The sequence below is a fragment of the Chiroxiphia lanceolata genome, chromosome 8 (genome assembly GCF_009829145.1).
Source record: "Chiroxiphia lanceolata isolate bChiLan1 chromosome 8, bChiLan1.pri, whole genome shotgun sequence".
Lineage (NCBI taxonomy): Eukaryota > Metazoa > Chordata > Aves > Passeriformes > Pipridae > Chiroxiphia > Chiroxiphia lanceolata.
Window position 1 is genome coordinate 14,370,197 of NC_045644.1, and position 19,962 is coordinate 14,390,158.

Consider the following 19,962-nt stretch of genomic DNA (forward strand, 5'->3'; position numbering starts at 1 on the left):
GAAATTTTCACACTATCTCCTACGATCTGCAAACTGTTAGGGATTCACAATCAAATTCTCCAGCGTTTGCTAACTTTATTTAAAAAGTAATTTGCAGGACAGAGCAATATATCTGGATGAGACCTGCCAGGCTGAGGCAGGATGACCAAAAGCTTGCTAGACTTCTGTCCACGCAAATGACTAAATTCCCTTTGTGCTCATCTGAGCAAGCCTCTGTGGATGAATTCCCATCCTCACTCTTGCCAGGTGGCCAATAACAGCCACAAATTCTTGTATTATTCTTTTTCTGTCCACCAGCTACCAGGGTAAAGCTCTTTATCATCAGTATTAAAATATGTTAACATTACTAAAGGTAACTAGAATTAAGTAACAGAACACTAAGATTTAAGTAAAAACAGATGCTTCCCAAAAATGACCCATGCAGGGAATTTAGAATATCCTCTTTTACAAGAAATTCACTGAAGTTTTGCATTTCTTACACAATCTTCTTTAAGAGATTTATACTGGGACATTTCACCAAATGGCTGTGTGCTCTTACCACAGAAATATTCTAGCTTTGGCCGAAGAAGGTAATGTGGAAAGGTTAACATGAAATTGGCCCATCGGGTGAGAATGGCAGCAGAAGACTACAAGCAGATGTTTGCAGTCTTCCTTCTGACCTTCACATATGCTTCTGCCTGCAAGTGGGCTTTGTAAGGTGGGACTGGGGTTTTCTGGGGCAACATGGGAGTGCTGCCAGGAGCACAAATTAAATAAATCGATGAATATCAACCCACACCACAACTATAAACAAAAATTATTTTATAAAACTATCTTTCAGTGTCATTCCTTTCCTAAATTCATTGAAATAGGTAACAGGAATAACAGTTGCACCAACCTTGAACCAACCTTGTGCTAACACAGTACCACATGTTCCAAGCATCAGCACTCCTACAAGTAAAGAAAAAAGGACCCTCTAAGGACTGCTAATTCCCACTACATATTCCATTGTACATAACAGTTACAGCCTTTAGTTTATGTGAGAAATTATATTCTTTCCAACAGGTTTTCAGAATTAATCCACATCCTCAGAAACCTCACTAAAGTCAACAAGCACAAGCATTTGTAAACCTGTTGGGCTTCCTATTAAATAGCTGGTCAACATTATCTATTTTCTTTCAGTTCCAAAGACAAGGAAGAGGATATAAAGTTTGCTGGTCACCTATCTACAAGTAAAGGGGAGGTAAGTTGCCGCAGGCAAGGACATTGCATAAAATGCTACTTAATCACAAATTTTATACTGATCTACTGAGGCACTTAAAAAACAAACACTAATTCAAAAACTTCAACTTAATGATCCAGTTCATCAGAATACTAAAAGACCTCGCTGTTTTTTGCAATCCTAGAAGTAAACATCTCTGCCCTCAGGGTGCTACTGAGACCTGTGAAGTCTGGTCTAGTCCTTCTTGACACAGAAAGAAGCCATAAGCACATCTGAAACTGTCAAAACATCGTTCTGAGAAGAAAAGATTCTTTCCTCTTTCAAGCATACCATAGATTATAGATACCTAGGATATACAACTAAGCTAGATGCTAGCTCACATTCCTCAGTTTCCTCAACCAAAGAATGGTCCTAGCAAGTCATTCAAATAAGAGAATAGAAAAAGGATATTAGTTCCATCCCTGAAAGTTAAAAGTGATGAATAACTCCCTCTTTGTATCATGTAATGATTTCTAACACTGAGTTTCTACCCAGTAACACCTGCCAGCCTCCCTAATGCTCTAATCCCAGATCTCACCCTACCCAGTCCCTCCTGTACTCAGGGTCTCCTATTCCTCCTAAGCCACTATAACCTCCCTTTCACCTTAGACTCACCATCCTCCCAGGTTGAGAACCTTTCCACCTCTAAAGACCTCCCCTTTCCATTAACTCAGGACTCCCATTCCCCTTGCATCTTTAACCAGCCTGAACACTATTCTTGCTTCTTCCTTCCTCAGTTCCTGGTGCTGCCACTACCACTGGGAACAGCAGAGAGAGCCCATCCTTCCCACTTCCAGCCCCATCCCTCAGTCAGGTGGCACTCTAAAAAGCCAGCATCACCTTGTACTCAAAGGGCTCAAGAGATCCCAAATCTCCAGCATGGCATATGGCACATGGCTGGGAGCTCTCAGTCACACAGAGATTCTGATGTGCCACTCTGAAAAGATGGGCCAGCCTCTCACTTCAAAAGACATGGAGAAATGAGAGGGTGAGCACCAGGTAAAGCCTGAATTAGGTAGAATGTATGGATCTACAAAGACATTCAAACTCTAGCATTTGTTCCATAATTCTCTTTACAGTTTACAAGCAGTGCAGTGAAGTCAGAATGCATTTCTGCTGGAAGGTATTTGAAAGGTCAAGTCTCACATTTACTTCTTTCTCTTCCCAAAGTAGAGAGAGTTCTACTCTTCAAGTAGAACCATTTAACAAACAGATGTTCTTTGTACTCACCCCAGATTTCATTTTACGAAAGCATTTTACACTTAACACAAAAGCATCCTATTTCTTCTACACTATTCCTATACACGATCTTTATTAGTTGCCTTTGAAGATGCTGTGCTGAAGAGACCATTCTCTTATGCTTCAACATCCTTCAAAGCTTAAGGACATTTCTTTCTTTGTTAGAACATTAGAGAGTTCCTCATTTTGCAGCCTTATCTATACCATCAGCTGAGTCATGACTGCTTCCTCTGAACCGCAAAGACTTCACAAGCATGCACAAGACAGGACTGTTGAATCCTGAACCTTGGCAGCATTTTTTAAAGCCATGAAAGACATTCTGCAAGTTTGCAAGAAGGTCAAATTTTATGTTTTTAAGTCTTTTCCCTAAAATCTTTTAAGTCATTTGCTAATGATCAAGCTCTATGATCTTGCAAACTCTCACAGCATCTAGTGATCAGGCACTTTACTAGTGAACTAGACTGTCTGGTACATCAGTATATGAATCCTGCCTCCACAAGAGCTGCAAGACAAGCTTCCCTTGCCAGGTAGCTGCTGCAGAATGTGACAGTGACAGCGGTATTAGAGATGAACAGGAGACACATCACCTGATTTCCAGTTCAGCAACATAAATGAAGCAGACCTGATCAACAGTTTAGAATCAGAAATGGCACAGATAACAATTACTATCAGTAATCAATATTGCTTTATTATTTCTGTGACTGAAAAGTGACTAAGCAATACCACTTTAAATATGCACTGCATAAGGGTAAGAGAGTTATATACACTTCAAGTGTGTGTGGGGGTGAGGTTCTACTCCCCCCAAAAAATTGCTTATTTTAAAATGTTCCACAGAGGAACCTTTTACCTCTTTAGTATTCACCCAAAAAGATTTTGAAAGCAATATTACCCTCATGTTATAAACACAGAACCTGACAGAAAGATCTGAAGAGTTTACAAAAAGGAAAAAAAAAAGTAATTTTGTATAGTAGCATTGTAAAAGTCTACTTTGATAATTCTAAACTGAAAAAGAAAAATTAACTTCTTGATAGTGCTACATATTTGAAGCACCTTTACTAATAGTGCATTCTGCATCTATCAAATTAACTAAGCTAGAAGATAAGGAACAATAACATGTTAAAATAATTTGGATATTCATCTTCAATACTTACTAATGGCAAGCCCACTTTTAATCCTACTTAGCTATTTATTAGGGCAATTGAATGCAATTTCACTATTATTCATCATTATGGCTTAAGATTTTTTTATGCTCTAGTCTTGCTATTATAAGTCTATATTAGAATTGCTTTTCTGTTTCTTTAAACATGGGTTTTGCTTAAAGTGAACCATAGCAACTGCAAAGAAGTTACCTGCACCCCCTAAGCTCAGAGTGAATTGCTGAAGCATTGCTAATTTTGAGGTGGGAGGAGTTGTAGAAATGAGGTCTTTTTATATAAAAAGCTTAAATGACTCATGAAAACTCTTTTGGCATAGCTTATACATGCTTGACAACAACAACAACATATATATAGCACCATCCATCACTCAAGTGCTGTACAAACTAGCCCAAAAACATTGGGCATAACAGACTATTTCTGAGAGCAGGGAACTGGCTGTTACCAAGTCAAGTTTCTTTATCAGCTACATAAAGTACCTTATACTTGACATGCAGTAAATCAGTGTTTAAAAAGTATAAGGTACCTGGCATAACTGTCCAGAAGATTTCCAATTGGCCAAAATGTCTGCAAGGGAATGGGTCAACACAAAACATACCCCCTTAAAGTTTCTGACCTTGGTCAAATTTCCAGGCTAGTCACCAGCAATGGTGCACTGTCACAGATGAAAAACCTGAATGTTTTCTACAGTGCTCATACAGCTGCATACTAATCACAGATGGTGGAACTGAAGTGAATAATCTGCTGAAAAGGGCTATTAAAGAAGAATCAAGATCAACAGACATGTCTGGATCTAAATGTCTGGTCTACCTATCAGTAAATGCACTTGCCAATCAGTTTCATAGGCTAATCAAAGTACAACTGCTTTTCACTCTCCAGTATTCCTTTTAAGATATTCTGGAATTTAGCTCCACTAGTGATCTGGTATTTATTTTCACACTACTTATAGCTAAAGTCAGCTTATACACACAACTTCTGCCACCCACAGATTTTCCTTTCTGTCAGTCCTGCTTCCAGCTCTCAAATTCCTGCATCTTTCTCTGTCAGCTAAACATTCTTGGTCATCTGGTCTGCACAGCTAGAGATTTACACTGCTTTAAGTGCCATAGTCCTGGCCCCTTGACTTAATATGAAAAAATTATTCTAATAAAGGAGCTAAGGCTGGATCACATCCAAAGACTAACAATATTGTTCCTCTTTAAGCTCAGATGCTGCAAAAGGAAGTTCAACAGAAATTAGATCATATGTAAACAATATGCCACATAGTAGCATATCCAAAAAGGTATAAAGTATTACAGACTACATAAAAAGCCTTATATGTGTCCTGAGAGATGCCAAATACCTGGCTCTACTGCTTTTCTCTGCCATCACTGCAACTTAATATCAGAAAAGTAAATGCAGAAACTTTCTCGAAGTGCTGCTGGCCTTCCATACTGAAGACAAAGCACTCACAAAGGAAGAGCATCAATCAATCAGATGACATACGAGTGGTTTTCCTTAATTAGAAACTAGCTAACATTAGAATTGGCAAGTGAACAGAAGGCTCCATACACTGCTACCGCTTCCACCTACAACCTTTATCTCAGTTCCTCCGCACCTTATACTGACTACCTACCCCACACTAGTCTCTTTGTCTTCTTCTCCCACTCAATTTTCTGCTTGAAAAAACTCTCCTTTTACGTGCCAGGTAGAACTCCCTCCCTTTCTTTCAATACTTCCTTACACCAATTCCCTCCAGCTTCTGTGTTCCACTCAGTCCTGTTCGATGGGCCTCCATTGCTATTATCCAAACTGCACCACAGCGACATTGCTTCAGTCATCACACACCTTGTCATTCTATAAGACAAGTGTAGGCTTGAAGACCTGTAAAGCACACCTGATGGGGCAACATGAGATCTTAGACCTTACAGTGAACAGCTGTTCTCTTTTAGTTGTTCATCCAGCCATAACTAATTCCTCAATCCAAAATAAAAACCCAATGGTCATACGAAGGATAGAAATTAATTCACAAGTCCCTGTGCTCTGGTTTGAAATTTTCTGTCACTTAGATCAAGACCAAAGAAATAGCCATTCTTTCACATCAAAGGCAGCAGCATTCTGGGTAACCAAAGAGCAACCCTGACAAGGATAAGAGTTAATTATGAAATAGATCTCAAGATAGGGCTGGTAATTAAGTGTTTACTCTGCAACATACAGCACTCTAGAAGCATATCTGGAGCAGCCACGATGTGCCCTTTTACAGATGTATGTACCATTCCATCCAGGGCCTTCCAGCCTGTATAAACCACCTGGCAGCTACTGAAGAATCTCTCTGTTCACCTCAACTTCCTATAAAATTTTTTTTTTAAATATTCTTATGGTAGTTTACTCCCACATGAGAGCATCTCCCTAAAACACACAGAAGTCCATAGTACACACGAAGCTCTTCAGTTACATCAGGTGTGCAGACATTCCAGGTCCTTCACAGAAACCTGATCAACCTGAGTGGTTTTTACATTACTGCTTTGCTTTCAAAGCGTGTGCAGTACTCAACACTTCTGAGGCCCTTTATGTTTCCAAAGCACTATACAAACACCATTTAATTAGAGACAGCTAACAAGAATATCCCAAGATACTGAATCTCAGCATGCAGCAAGGATTTTTATTTTTTTCCCCCCATAAATAGGTAAAATTAAGGACTGAAAGATGCCTAAAAGTGTGCTGAACTGTGGAACAATACCTTCAAGCAAAAAGGTGTTATATTTGAAACTTCCATACTGCCAGCGTGTAGGAAAGATCTAGCCCAGCCTGGCCAAACAGAAATGGCTCTGGTTCACTGGTAACTATCGAGAGGATATCACACATGCTGTCAGATGCAGTTTCTATTCACAAAAGACATCCACATTGTACACACACTTCTCCTTACTGGCACTACACTGCAGCCATGCCTCTAGGGGCTCTGCTCTGATGAAAACAACTGAAAAGAAATCGGTAATCCCTTAATTAGTGGCACTCGTTTCACCTTCTGCAGGAATAATTTAGACAGTCTGAATGGGCCACATGTCACACAAAGTGAAAATTTAATAACTGAAAGTGACTCAGGTTGTCCGTTCATTTCTCTGTACCTACAACCCAGCTGGGGAAGGCTACTGAAGGTAAGTACGCAGTGTTAACTTAGAACAGCTTCACAAACCACTCATCACTGCCTTTTTCAAAAGCCTCCTCTCCAAATTTCTGATGGGAGTTGCATTACACCAGGCAAGTCACGGATCCTAGGTCCCAAGCACAGCTCCAGGAATACACAATTAGGGCCATGTTCCCTTGAATTTTCATAAAGCTCTTGTTTAAGCCACAACAGCAAGGGGATTAACTGTACTTTCCTAGCTGAGCTACTTCACTGCTTGCTAGATAAGAACAGAAGCACACACCCTAACCACCAAAAACAACTGTTAGGTCTCATCATCCATTCTGCTACTCCCTTCCTCAGACCTCCAACGCAATAATCGCATCATGTCAGAGTCCTACAAAGCTATGTCCAGTAGATTATGTCAAACCCCGTAATATTTATCTGTCTCTGGATACAAGTGGCATGAAACAGACTTACCTACCATCAACTCAAAGGTCAGAGTTAAAAGCCTCTCTTCCCTCACAGTGACATTTCTAAGCTGCTCTCTTTAGAAGGGGCTGCACACACTACTCTATGTGTATGCAGCTCTGACAGTAAAAAGGAAAAGTAAGGTCCATCTCCCTTTACCCAAGAGCCTGTTTTCCTTCTACTCACAACTACCTGAGAGAAACACTACTCCATAAAACATTACTCCTTTTCTCTAATCAGGTGAACAGGGACTCAGGTAATGAAACAGAAAAACAAAGACATTTGGATACCATGGTGATCATGGCCAGACAAGAAAGTAAATTAGCTACCATTATGATAATGAACTGGCTTTCCAAAAGAGGCAATTTGCATGTAGCAACTGAGAAGCAAAATAAAGATGCTTTAACAGAACTGCTGCTTGCTGTTTCACCCTGTAGCAATGGAACAAGCAGTCACAGCCACCAAACAGCCACTGCTCTGGGCTTTTCCTATTTGACTGTCACTGCAGATGCAAAGTACCTGACCAGAGCTCCCTCCAGGTGTAATGAAGTCTCACTCTGCATTTCTTCTGGTAGCACAGCAGCTTGTGCACAATCTGAATGCACCGTCTGGAAAAGAGAGGGCAAAGGATTAACGACATTGCATTTTCCAGGAATTCTACATCGAACCTGGAAATGTCTCCGAAATCAGTAGCAGAGAAACTCAAAGACTATCAGAGGAGGATGGGACTCATGGCTTTGAGCTCCTAAAAGGAATGAAAAAAGAATCAGATGAAATGAAAGAAAGGGGCCTGTATGTCAGTTTAAGCTCAACTGGATTGAACTGAACACAAATGCATATTCATTGTTTAATTAGCACTTTCCACTCTTTGCTACCCTTACCTGAGAGTCTCATAAGTTCTACAAAATGAGTTACTTTTAGGCTCCATATGTATGAGATACTGCATGTTATTGTAAAATCTGGACACAGTGGAGTTTCTCAGTTTCTTTGGCCCAAATGATGAGGCTAAAGGAAGTAAGAGTGTCAGAAAAACTACAGGATTTTTAGTTTGACTGAGGTGTGTGGTTTAACTACATTTTTTAAAAAAAAAAGATAGACATTTGTATTCATTTTTCCAGTCTCCTTAAAAAGTAATTTAGGTGGAGCTTTGGAATGATCAAGCACTACACATACAAGCTCTGGAATCCCCCAGCACAGCCAGTGTACTTGTCAAGTCTCCAAATAATCCTGTAGGTCTCTATAGCATCTAGCACTCATACAAACTCTCAGGTGCACAAACATTCTCCACAAATAATATCAGAACTAAATATACAGTATAATGAGTAAATTCTCTATCACTAGCTATCATTACGGACAAGACAAAAAATTTATAAAATTTCAATTTCTTAGGTCAGGCTATTTTTAGTTATTAACATTTAGAAAAAATAGAAGGAAGGTTTCAAAAAAGCAGAATTCCTTTTTCCCCAAATCCTTATTTGTCAAAAACATATCTCATTAATGTGAACATCTTTCTGAAAAGACACTGATGAAAGACACTACACATCAGATAAACATAGAGAAATCAAATCCTAGAAATTTGCAAGGAATTTATTTAAAATGGTGTGAAGAGTTCAACAGCAGGCTTTAAAAATAAGGCTGTAGAAAAAAATGTGCAGGTGTATCTTATTCTTTTCAGACCTTTAGATGATCCCAAAAATACCACAATGAGGTAAGAACTAAAACTAACTTTGAATGAACAAAAGTAACCCCATCTATAACCGCTGAGCATCACAGTAAGTGCTCCATTTCAAATAGCATTCTCATAAATTCAAACAAGAAAAGGAAGTAAACCAGCTAGGATAGACAGCTGTCTTTAGACCAGGAACAGTAATCACTCTGGGAAGAGACCTCCTATTTCTGATGTTACTGGTACCAGACAATGCCCAGCACCTTTTCACCTACATATTTGCTTGGTTGTAAGTCTAAAATTGGCCTCTACAAGAAAAAAAAAAGCCAAACTCTATTTAAGACGCTGACCAGAGAGAATTTGCTAATGGCTAAAACGTTTCTTTATAATAACAATAGCTGTTAATGCAAAATAACCTGCATACACATCTCATCACTGAAACCTTGCGATTGTACACATTAGCATACAGCTACTGTGAAATCAAGGCACGGACAGAAAGGGATTAGCAGGGGCATAACAGTCCTAGTACCCCTGCCTAGACTCCCAAACTACACTGCTTTAGTTGTGAAACTGCTTTAGTTATGAAGACATCCATCCCGGTGGGGTATTTCTGTTTTTGAGTTTTATGCTGAGGATTCATAATACATATAATGGACAAAAGGCACCCTTACTCTAAGCAATCTGGATGTCTCTTTTAAATATTAATATGCCCGCCCTTGAGCAGCTTTATGTTGTCACCTTTTAAATGTACTGCAGAGAAGTATGACACTACTTGTGCATTCAGAACACCCACTTTGTCTGCAATAACTGCGTCTGCTATGCAATGGTTTCAGACAGGAGCATAGTGAAAGGACTGCACAAACATGCCAAAATGAATGGATACAGATGTCCACTGGTGGTTGCTACTACTCATTGTTTTTAGTCTCATGGAGTTTCTGGATGTGATGTTACTTCTGAGCCCAAGCAGTTCACACCTTTCTTGTGAAACTCCAGTGCATTATACCCATCTACAACTAATTCTGCAACTGTCATTAAAAAAAACATTTCTCACAAACTCAACTGAACTATACAACCTTTGAAAAGGCACTGTAATTGCAGGGTTATGTGGGCAAAATCAGAACATGCTGAAAAGTTACCTTAAGGGAAAACATCCTATGTGTCTTTATCTCTTCTACAGAATATAGTGCTGTTCACGCCTTGGGGAAATTCAGCACTGTACAAACAGTCAGAGCAAAGCCAACAATCTGCCTAAATCCTACTTCTGCCCTCCAGGCTAAAGCAGCACAAAAGCATTTGAAGGGCCCCCATGGGACACATGGAATGCTCATGAGTAGCTCTGTCCTCTTGTCTCCTTTTGCCCATTGCTCATTTTTACCCCTTGCAAGCTATTTCAGGCTTAAACCTCTCTTCCTCTCCACATTGCCTTCCAGGCCTCTCATCAGTCATCCTTGGGTTTTTAAAACTGTCTTTTCTGTTTCTAGACCAAGATTCATCTTCTGGGAAGTGGGGATTCTTGCAATGACTTTGTGTTATGAAACTTCTTTTAGACTGAAAAGCTCTTTGTGTTAGATCAAGTAGATTAGGAAAACAGTCTGAAAGGTAGAAATTCATTTCACTTTCAATTTTCTAGCACACAGAGGATTTTAGAAAAAGAAAAAGTTACTGGAAGAGTTCATGAAATGCCATCCTGCTCCCCACCAGCCACAGCGTTATTTCAGCAGGAAGATCACTCTGTGAGCAGAATTCCACCCGAATTCAAACTTCAAATGAAATCATCACAGTGAGTTACCCCACAACACTTACACGTAGAGATCCATAGGAAATTCTTTCATCATGTGTGTTACAATGAATTCCACCATCAAATCTGACAAAAAAGAAAATGATTAAGTAAGTATTGAGCTGGCTACTGGTAACATCTTGTAGACTATGAGGAAATCAAACTGCCCCACCTACCTACCTCTACCAGACAACAGTCCTGCTTAGATGAGAGGAATTTCACTTTTTTGTTTTGTTTGTTTTAAAGAGCATTGGACATCCTCTAGAATTAGAAAAGAAACTACTGCAAACTGACGGTACATACCGTATCCTTTTGCTTTGAGGCCCTGCTTCCCCATATACTTTCCCCCACTAAGAGTCAAATAAAGACTATACAATGAATTCTGATGTTTAGAATTGCTCTCGTATTTCAAGCCTTGTCACTAATGGAAAACACCATTAAGAAGCAAATTTTAGAAAATTATTCTTGCAAGAAACAATGCACAACCTAGAAGTTTACTTAAAGAGACATTGTAGATAACACCTATTCTTCCCTAAAACAAATTCGGAAGTAAAGCTAGTTTGATCTCAACATAGGTTAGGCTTCTGCTTAATATTAATTCAAGGGGGAAAAAAAAAGAAAAAAGGAGAGTGGGCTGCCCATTTAAGGGCTCCCAGTGTGAGGATAAGAGGCAAAGAATATAGAAATACAATTGAAAGAGATAAATTATGATGGTTCAGCTAATAAATGATAATCGAATGTGTGTGTGCTCAACACAACTTCACCAAAAAATGCTTATCCCATGCCAGTGGTAACAATTGTGAGCTGTAACCTCCCAGGGCACTTATAGCCCAGCAGTATGACTCAATACTGACTAAAAACAGTCTAGGGAAAAAGTGCATTAAATCTGATAAGTCTAGAAATGCTCTTCATGCAGCTGTTGTGTCTTGGTTTGAACAAGCACATGTTTGAAAATGCTGGAAGACTGCTTCCATACCATCCTGCTTAAGAGTCATTCAGGGATCCAGGCTTCATCCATTTCTGAACCAATTTATTCTTTTGGCCTCCACAGTAATAAGAGCCACAATTTAATCATGTGTTGTATGAAAAGCTTTTAACCATGCCTCCATATCCACAGGCAAAACCAATCCAAGCTACTGACATTCCTATTGGTTTTTTACCCAGAAAAGGCTAAATACCCAGCAAACACATTCACAAACATGTCCTTTCCATAGGTTTGCCATCCTCATATCACCTACAAAGTACTTAGGGCTAATTGTTACCACACTCACCTAAAACTGAATTTATTAATCAACTGTCCTCCCTGTTGTTACTAGCTCATATCAAAGGGGCCAACCAGCTTCTGTAAAGCTTACTGTAAATATATATAGGATTTCTTGCTACAGAGCTGCAATCTTGGATTTAAATTGTCTGCGAAGCAGCCATGTATGGTATGGAGATGGACATTCCATTGTTGGAAACATCTTCAGTATGTTACTGTCCTCCTTTTAAGTCCATCCACCCCTCCACTTAAGCCACAAACCTCATATTTCTACTGCACAACAAGAGGTGCCTTGGGAACCACAAGCACACAGGTACTGTGACAATACTCACCGAGCACTGCACACACCAGCGGGCGGCAGGGCAGGTTCTTGTCTGCTGCTTTCTTACGATGTCTCATCGGCTTCAAACACACAAAGATGAAAAGAAATCAGCAGAAGCCTGAAGTGACAGTCTGTGTATTACTGTATTTTTCAAGCAAGTAGTATTATCAGCACAGGTTTCCCTTTGTCCTTTTCTCCAACTGCTGTCTTACCTATATTAATCCTAAAGGCCGTAGCTGGAGCAAAATTGTGCCTGCCTTTCCATACTGGGGTTTTGTTTCTCTAGCTGTGTAACTGGAGGGCACTGTTATACTGGGGAGGGGGGGGTGAACACCACAAGACAAAAACAAATCATACAGCAATTCCTCCCCCTTGGTTAACATACTGATTTGTTCCTGACCCAGAAGTCTGACTGGCATTCTTAACAGTGTGTGCATTATTCAGTGGCTTTGGTGTTTATTGTAATAGACCAGAAAGGCTAACTAGATGGCAAGTTTGTTGTTAAGTGGTAAGGACTGGCATCCTTGGAGTATGCTCGCTATAAAGTGTTTGTTTCTGTCCTGGATTAGTGACACTTTTAAGTGCTGCTTCACTGTCAGATAAGGTGGAATTCGCCAGTATCACAAAGACAGAATGCATCAAGTTAGCATAACCACTCAAGTTACTTGTTACTACAGAGCTACATGAGCCACATAATGACACTCCCCCCACAGATATCTATAGGAAAAAGCTCTGGAAAAAATACTTTCCTCCCTGAAGGTGAATCACTCTACCCAGGATGAAGCATAAGCCAAATGAGAGCACTCAGTGTAATTCCAGCTGGCTATTATATATCACATGAAGGCTCATGCTTGCTGAAGATTAAGGCAGAACATTCCCTCTGCCACTGATTTCCTCAGAGATCTCATAATACGCAGCTCCTCCCCAGCTACACAGGCCTCTTAATTCACTGACAGGGCAACCAGCTCTTTGTTCTTTAAAGACATTCTAAAAGCGATTTCAAAATCATTCCCCAATTACTGCATTTCTCACAGTATTTCTACATGCCTTACCAATCTAGGTTAGATGTCTGTGACACAGTTTTCAACATACAGGGTCTCAAATCCTCTCAGTTTGCATCCCAAAGAGAAAACAATCTAGAGGAAAAGACTCACCATTCTATGTAGGTTTACACGAAAATTCATGTTGTCATCATGAAGAAAAGCATTAGCATACTGATCCTATTGGAAAGGGCAAGAAGAGGGAGGAAATGTGAACAGTCCAACATCTTACAGTTGCCTCTCGAATCACACATGTTTCAGTGTAATACTCCCAACATATAACTATAAAGTTAAAAAGACATCTGTGACTTCTTGCCCCCTCCTATGTTTCCAGTCACACAAAAGTAAACCTCTCCTGATCCCAATTCCATTTTAACTAAAGCCTGAACTACTGCTTGTTTGGTTAGCAATTTATTTTCCATCCTCCTCTTCTGCTCATTCAAACTCTGGACTGCACACACCACTATGCCAAGAGTTCAACAAGCGCTCCAGATGTATAATATATGAAGGTGGTTCTCCAGCACACCAGTTTCTGTGATTATGTGGATGAAGGTTTAAATTGGCATTTTGATGGACCCATCATGCCAGAAGTTACTGCAGTACTAGCAGCTGTTCCACCCCTCAGGCAAAGCTCATTCCAAGACCATCTCTAAATTAAAGAGACTTCTCCAGATAATGCACAGCCAAGATGGGTAATAAATATAACCTGCCTTAATACCAGAACCAAAGTATGCCCTTGTCGTGGAGAAACAGAGTTTCTTATCTTGTGTTATCTATGCATCCACCTGAAGAAAAAGTGCCAAACCCATTTAATTAGAAAAATTTAAAATGTAGATGATTAGCTTTCAGGTTGTACCCTGAAGAAACATTACTTCAGAATCCTTACACCTGCTATCAACATCATGCCTTTTTATTCTTTGTTAAGAAGGAAAGGTCTTTATTTGCAAGCAAGCAAAATGCAAATGCCATGCAAACACAATCACCATTCAGGAATCAGTCAGACCATGAGTATATACTTCCCATGAGACAGGACCACATTCTGCCAGGACTGCTGACCTAGCTCTGTGACGCTGCTTTCTCACCCTACTATCACATCTGCTACTTGTTTTCCTTGTAGGGACCTACAGCCATGTGACTTTCTTTCAGACTTCTATCCTTCTTTAGCAGAAGGGATATGGCATAGCCTGTGTTTACCATGAACAGCACAGCGCTGAAAGCCATTAGCACATTACTCATCTAAAAGCCACATCACAAGGTCACTTGACAACTAAGAGAGAAAAGGCTTAGGTTCACTCTTTTTTCTCTTCATTCTTGGGAGTTGGATAATCTTATTTCGGTTAGCCAATTTTCAAGTTTCAAGTCAACTTTAACAGTACTGTACCAGGTTTATTAGCAAAACATTAAGTGCCTGAGGTCCTAACCACTCAGTTCCACTGTGGATATTAAACTCCTGCTCCACCAGAGGCAGGTAGATAGAGCCCTGTAACACACCATCTGCTGAGCAGATTCACACAAGAAACTTACCTCTGCTATGCATGTCAGGATGATGAGGCACAGCTTGCCACTGTGCAGCCGGTGCTCATCTGCAAAGAAGAAAAACAAGTCCTCTATGAGCCACGGAAGCCTAGCAAGGCTAAAGAGAGAGATAGCTGTTGCAGTAAAAGAAAAGCCCAGCTTGGAGATTATTCATACTCCTACTTCCTCTGTGATATTTAATAGTCTATTCCCATTAGGCGTTCACCCTCCAGCCTGTCCACTAAATCCCACCCCACAGTCTGCACCAAGAGCAAAAGTTTCAGATTTGAACCTCCAACAGCACTGTAACTATCCGCTGGGCTTCCAATCTCATTCAGTTTTACTTCCACAGATACTCTAAATACTGGGGTTAGTCCCTGTCTTTCTGTCACAGTAGAGACACATTGTTCCCTCTCTTTGACAAGATGGAAAGAAAAACATCACCTTTGCTGTAGGTTATGAAACAAGCGGCAAAGCTTTGTCAGACGCACAGCACGGTGTAGCAGAATGACTCCCCATGTTATGCTCAAAGTTCCAAGTTTTAACCCCAATACTGAGAGACATGACCTACTTTGCTCTGTGTAAAACTATGAAAGAAGGAAGTCTGCAAAGACTTAGCATTTCAAGCCAAAAGAGTTTCACACTGATCATGTTCCACAACTTCTTATTCATCTTACACTGTCAAGCAGCTTTGGCCCTGAATGACAATTGGAGGGTTGAAAGCCACTAATAGAGAGGGACTAAGGCAGAAGAATGCAATTTTCACTTGGATTATTTAAAACTCTCCTCTCTCAATTTTAACCTTGAATATAAAAAAACCTCAAGATACATATAGTCATAGAGGACCACAGGATGGAACAAGCCTCTGGTTCAATCTTTTCTCAAAACAGGGTCAGGTAAAACCAGGTTGCTGAAGGCACTGTCCAATCAAGCTTATTTTAAAATCTTTGTTCTAAAACCCAAACTGCTCACACTACACACCCCCAAACCCACAAAAACAAACAAACAAAACCCAGCAACAACAACATACCTATAACTAAATCCTGAGGAAGCTTAAAATTGCACATTCCTGAGACCTCCAACAGCTTTTCTAAAGCACAAGACTACTAAACATCCCAGGTATCTGCCTTAAACTTGGAGAAGATGGAAATATGAGACCCACTTTCATATAAACCAGGAGACAGCCAAACTCCTTGCATCTTTGCAGATGACTTCTACAAACACTTTGCTAGCTGGTGTGTATATGGTAATCTATAAAAATAGATAAAATGAGCTTAGCTAGCTGCTCTGTCTAGTTTGATGCCTCGTTTTCTTTACTACGCTGCTGAGGGACAGCTATTTACAACAAGATATGCCCTGAAGTATGCTGATTTCATCTTGCTGCACTAAGTAAGATGAAGAGGAATTTTGGAATGGGAAAGTTAAATGTCTCTCCTATTTTCTTACCTCAGCTAAAGTGTTATAAAGTCTTGTACTCCAGCAAAGCAGGAGAAATGGCCTCAAATAACACTGATACACAAGAGTCTTATTATATTCATATTGTAAGGCCTCCCTGTATATTTCTGTAGGTGCTGCTACCACTTCTCTCTCTGGGGATCATGCTGTAAAGGCTCATTTCACACCAAGTACTCTGCCTTCCACTGACGCTCTGTGAACATCACGCCATTTTCGGCAGCAATGGGGCAACTGTGCAAGCAGTTACTTGCACAGACACTTTGTATTTCACAGCATCCTTCACTAAAGGAACAAAGCAAGTCACTTTCTAAGGGGAGGTGTATCACTATAAACCCTGCTTCACCAATGGGAAAAAATGACACAGAGGTTTTGTTTCTCCCAAGGCAGTTGCCTCTGACTGACACAAGAGAGGAAAACAAGAGGATCTAGGAAAAACAATCTATTAAATTATGCTCTCCAGGACAGGACCAAAACAACTGTCTAGTCCTGGATGTGGAACAAACCAGTCTCCCCTCTAAGTGTTCCCAGTTGTCTCAAGACACCTGAAGTAAACTGGAATTATTCAGCCTTTTTGCTATATTGGTGTCACATTGAATCATAGAATCGCTTAGGTTAGAGAAGACCTTTTAGATCATGGAGTCCAATTGTCATCTCAGCACTGCCAATCTACCAGTAAACCATGTCCCAAAGTGCCTACATGTCCTTTAAATACCTTCAGGGATTGTGACTCGAGCACTTCCCTGGGCAGTCTGTTCCATGCTTGATCTTATACAAGAAAAAATTAGGCAGGGCTCCATCTAGAATCAAAATATAAGGACTGGAATATACCCGCTAGAACTAATAAGTTCAGGTTTGGAGGGCACACTTTAAACGATCGATCAGTGGAGCTCATTGCCACACACTACCATGGTGGGAGGGAGATTAGGTCTATCAGCCAGAACAATTTCAAACGTTACAGAAGCTAAAACCAAAGCAAAGAGAGAAACATCAACTCCTGTCTCATAACATAATAAACTCATCTCTTACTGGCTTGTTTAGTAAGGAATTCCCTCTATCACATTTCACTCCATCTGAAACTAATCCAGTTTGGCAGTTCCTGAATCCCTGCGCAGACTTTTCATGTTACGGTGACTAATAAGTGCAGAAGTTAAATAGAAAAACACAAAATTGTTGCATCAGAGATCTGGATCAGCAAGACAGACCCTGAGAAAAGCAAATGAGAATGATTAGAGAGCTGGTAAGCCCTCCTCATGTATACAATCTATTGGAAATGACTGAGCAAAGACTGATGTGGTTTAGTTCAAAAGACAAAAGCTAGAGGAAACATGAAAGCAGACTTCAAATACATAAAGGCTGACACAAAGAAAAAAGAAACAATCCATTCTCAATATCTATCTTGGAGAAGATAGACAGTAATTCAAATCATAGCAAAGAATTTAGGAAGCACATGAAGTTTTCTCATAATAAGGATGGTTAAACACTGGAATGGACAGTCTGAAAATGGTGCTCCACTATCACAGTGTCTTCATCCAACCTGTTAGCAACACCTCTGAGAAAAGATTCAGGTAAACCTGATTCTGCCTTGGTTTTGAGGAGCTGTCAAGGTTTAAACCCAGACAGTAACTAAATACCATGCACCTGCTTACTCACTTCCAATGCTTCTCCTCTTCCCCCCGTGTGAAGGAGAATCAGAAAAAAAAGGTAAACCATGTGGGTTGAGGTAAGAACAATTTAATAATTAAAACATCGTCATAATAATAACCATAATAATCATCATCAGAGTGAGAGAAGGTAACAGAACCCAAGAGAAACAAGTGATGCACAGTACAATTCACGATACAATTGATCACCACCTGCTGACCAATACCCAGCCCATCCCTGAACAGCAAATGGCCCCTTTTGGGTAACTCCCCCAGTTTATCCATCAGGTGTGACATTCTATGGTGTGGAATATCCCCTTGGACAGTTCAGGTCAGCTATCCCAGTCATGCTCCCTCCTTGCCTTTTGTGCACTTGCTCACTGGCAGAGCATGAGAACTGAAAATTTCTTGATTTAGGGTAAGCACTTCTTAGCCAGGGCCAAAATATCAGTGTGGTATCAATACCATTCACATATTGAATCCAAAATAACAGCACTGTATCAGATACTAAGAAGAAAATGAACTGTGTCCCAGCCGAAATCAGGACAGGGGTGCACTAGACATTTTCATAAAGTCCCTTTCAGTCCTAATTTAATTTATTCACTTTTTCCCCAACTAGCTTGCTTGCAGAACAAGGCAGCCAAGAGTAACTTCACTGTAATCCAGTAGGTAAAAGGAAACTCTCCTGCCTGCTCTCCTATTCAATGCCAAGCAATCACAAAGTTCAATAATTGATGTATCGTAACTCTGCAGCTGTCATCCTATTTTCATTCAGTTGTTACATCTAACTTCACAGCAGAAGTCAGTAATAGGCTGAAACACGGTGCAAAGATCACTTGTTATGTTCACACTATGGTCCTGCCCACAGAGCCACTGGGCAAAACAGCACCCTTGGGTACCCTGAGCAGGAGATGAACCAATACTTCAACTCCAGCAAGCTGAAATTAACCACCACAGTACTACAGCAGAAACAAAGAGCACACCATGGAAAGACACTTTCTCAAGCAAATTACTGCCAGTGCAGTGTAAGTTACTGCTGTTCTCTTTACAATTACATAGTTACATGTTTAACCACTAAATATTAAAGGACAAAGGAAATATTTCCTCCTAATGCTGAGCTTTACCTCCTGTGCCAGTTTCTAAGTGTTCTTTAAAGCACAGTTCTCTGGTCCCTGAGACTTCCTCTCTCTGACAGTTGGGAATCATGTGCTCACACCTGCTGCATCTGGACAGGCTTGGTTATTAGGTACTATAATCTATTATTAGATTCTTTCCATACTTGACATCTTTCCTGCCAGCATTAGGTCTCTCCTAGCCTCGTAACTCTTATCTCGCAATAAGAAATTGCTTAATTTTCCCAAAAGGTGGAATTCCTTTAAAGGGACTCCAGTTCACTTCTATTTCTGGGGTCACTAGACACGTTCTTGTGACCTCCTCACTTCAAGAAGCACTGTTTGCTGCAACCACAGAATTCATTTACCTTTTGTGTCCTGCATCACAATCGAGCTGTACTTCAAGAAGGTTATCAGCAGGTTGCTGGTTTGCACATCAGCATCCAAAGGTAGCTCTGCAGAGCTTATAACTGGAACAAAGCAGATAAGACACATTTATCCTATACAAATACAAGAAATAACTATACAGACAACCAAAACACAGACTCGCAGACCTGGGGTAGGATCAGCTTACTTGCAGGGCCATCTGACCTCCTCCTCCCTCATGACCACCCAGGAAAGATTTTGTTGTCAAGACTGGTACCACTCCCTCAGAGACCATTTTCCTGCTCTAAGCACAGGCTGTGATACCTGGTAAAGTGATATCCTTCTCTGTCCTGCCCCTGCTCCTCCCCCCAGGGAGCTCAGCCTGCTGTTTCAGCACTCATCGACATCCCCAGCCTAGGGAGCTCAAGATATTTGCACTGATATCCAATTAATTCTTACGACCAACACAGACAACATTCACACCATTCTCAATCTGGAAAGAGATGTGCCCAGCAAAGGCCATTCTGTTTCAGCCATTTTAGAATTTCAGTTCCAAAAGATCCACGCCAATTCCATTCTTCCCTCCCAACAAGAGTCTGTC

General features: G+C 40.4%; 1 protein-coding gene across 3 annotated transcripts in view; it reads right to left on the bottom strand.

Moving 5' to 3' along the window:
• The window catches only part of ARMH3 (armadillo like helical domain containing 3), a 127,696-nt gene that overhangs the window by 78,817 nt on the left and 28,917 nt on the right, over positions 1 to 19,962 (bottom strand). For all 3 annotated transcript variants that reach the window (XM_032695685.1, XM_032695686.1, XM_032695687.1), the window contains exons 15-20: positions 19,364 to 19,465; positions 14,798 to 14,856; positions 13,388 to 13,453; positions 12,244 to 12,313; positions 10,677 to 10,737; positions 7,727 to 7,815 (exon numbers count right to left, since the gene is read on the bottom strand). In XM_032695685.1, the coding sequence (XP_032551576.1) occupies positions 7,727 to 7,815; positions 10,677 to 10,737; positions 12,244 to 12,313; positions 13,388 to 13,453; positions 14,798 to 14,856; positions 19,364 to 19,465 (447 nt within the window). The remainder of the gene's footprint in view (positions 1 to 7,726; positions 7,816 to 10,676; positions 10,738 to 12,243; positions 12,314 to 13,387; positions 13,454 to 14,797; positions 14,857 to 19,363; positions 19,466 to 19,962) is intronic.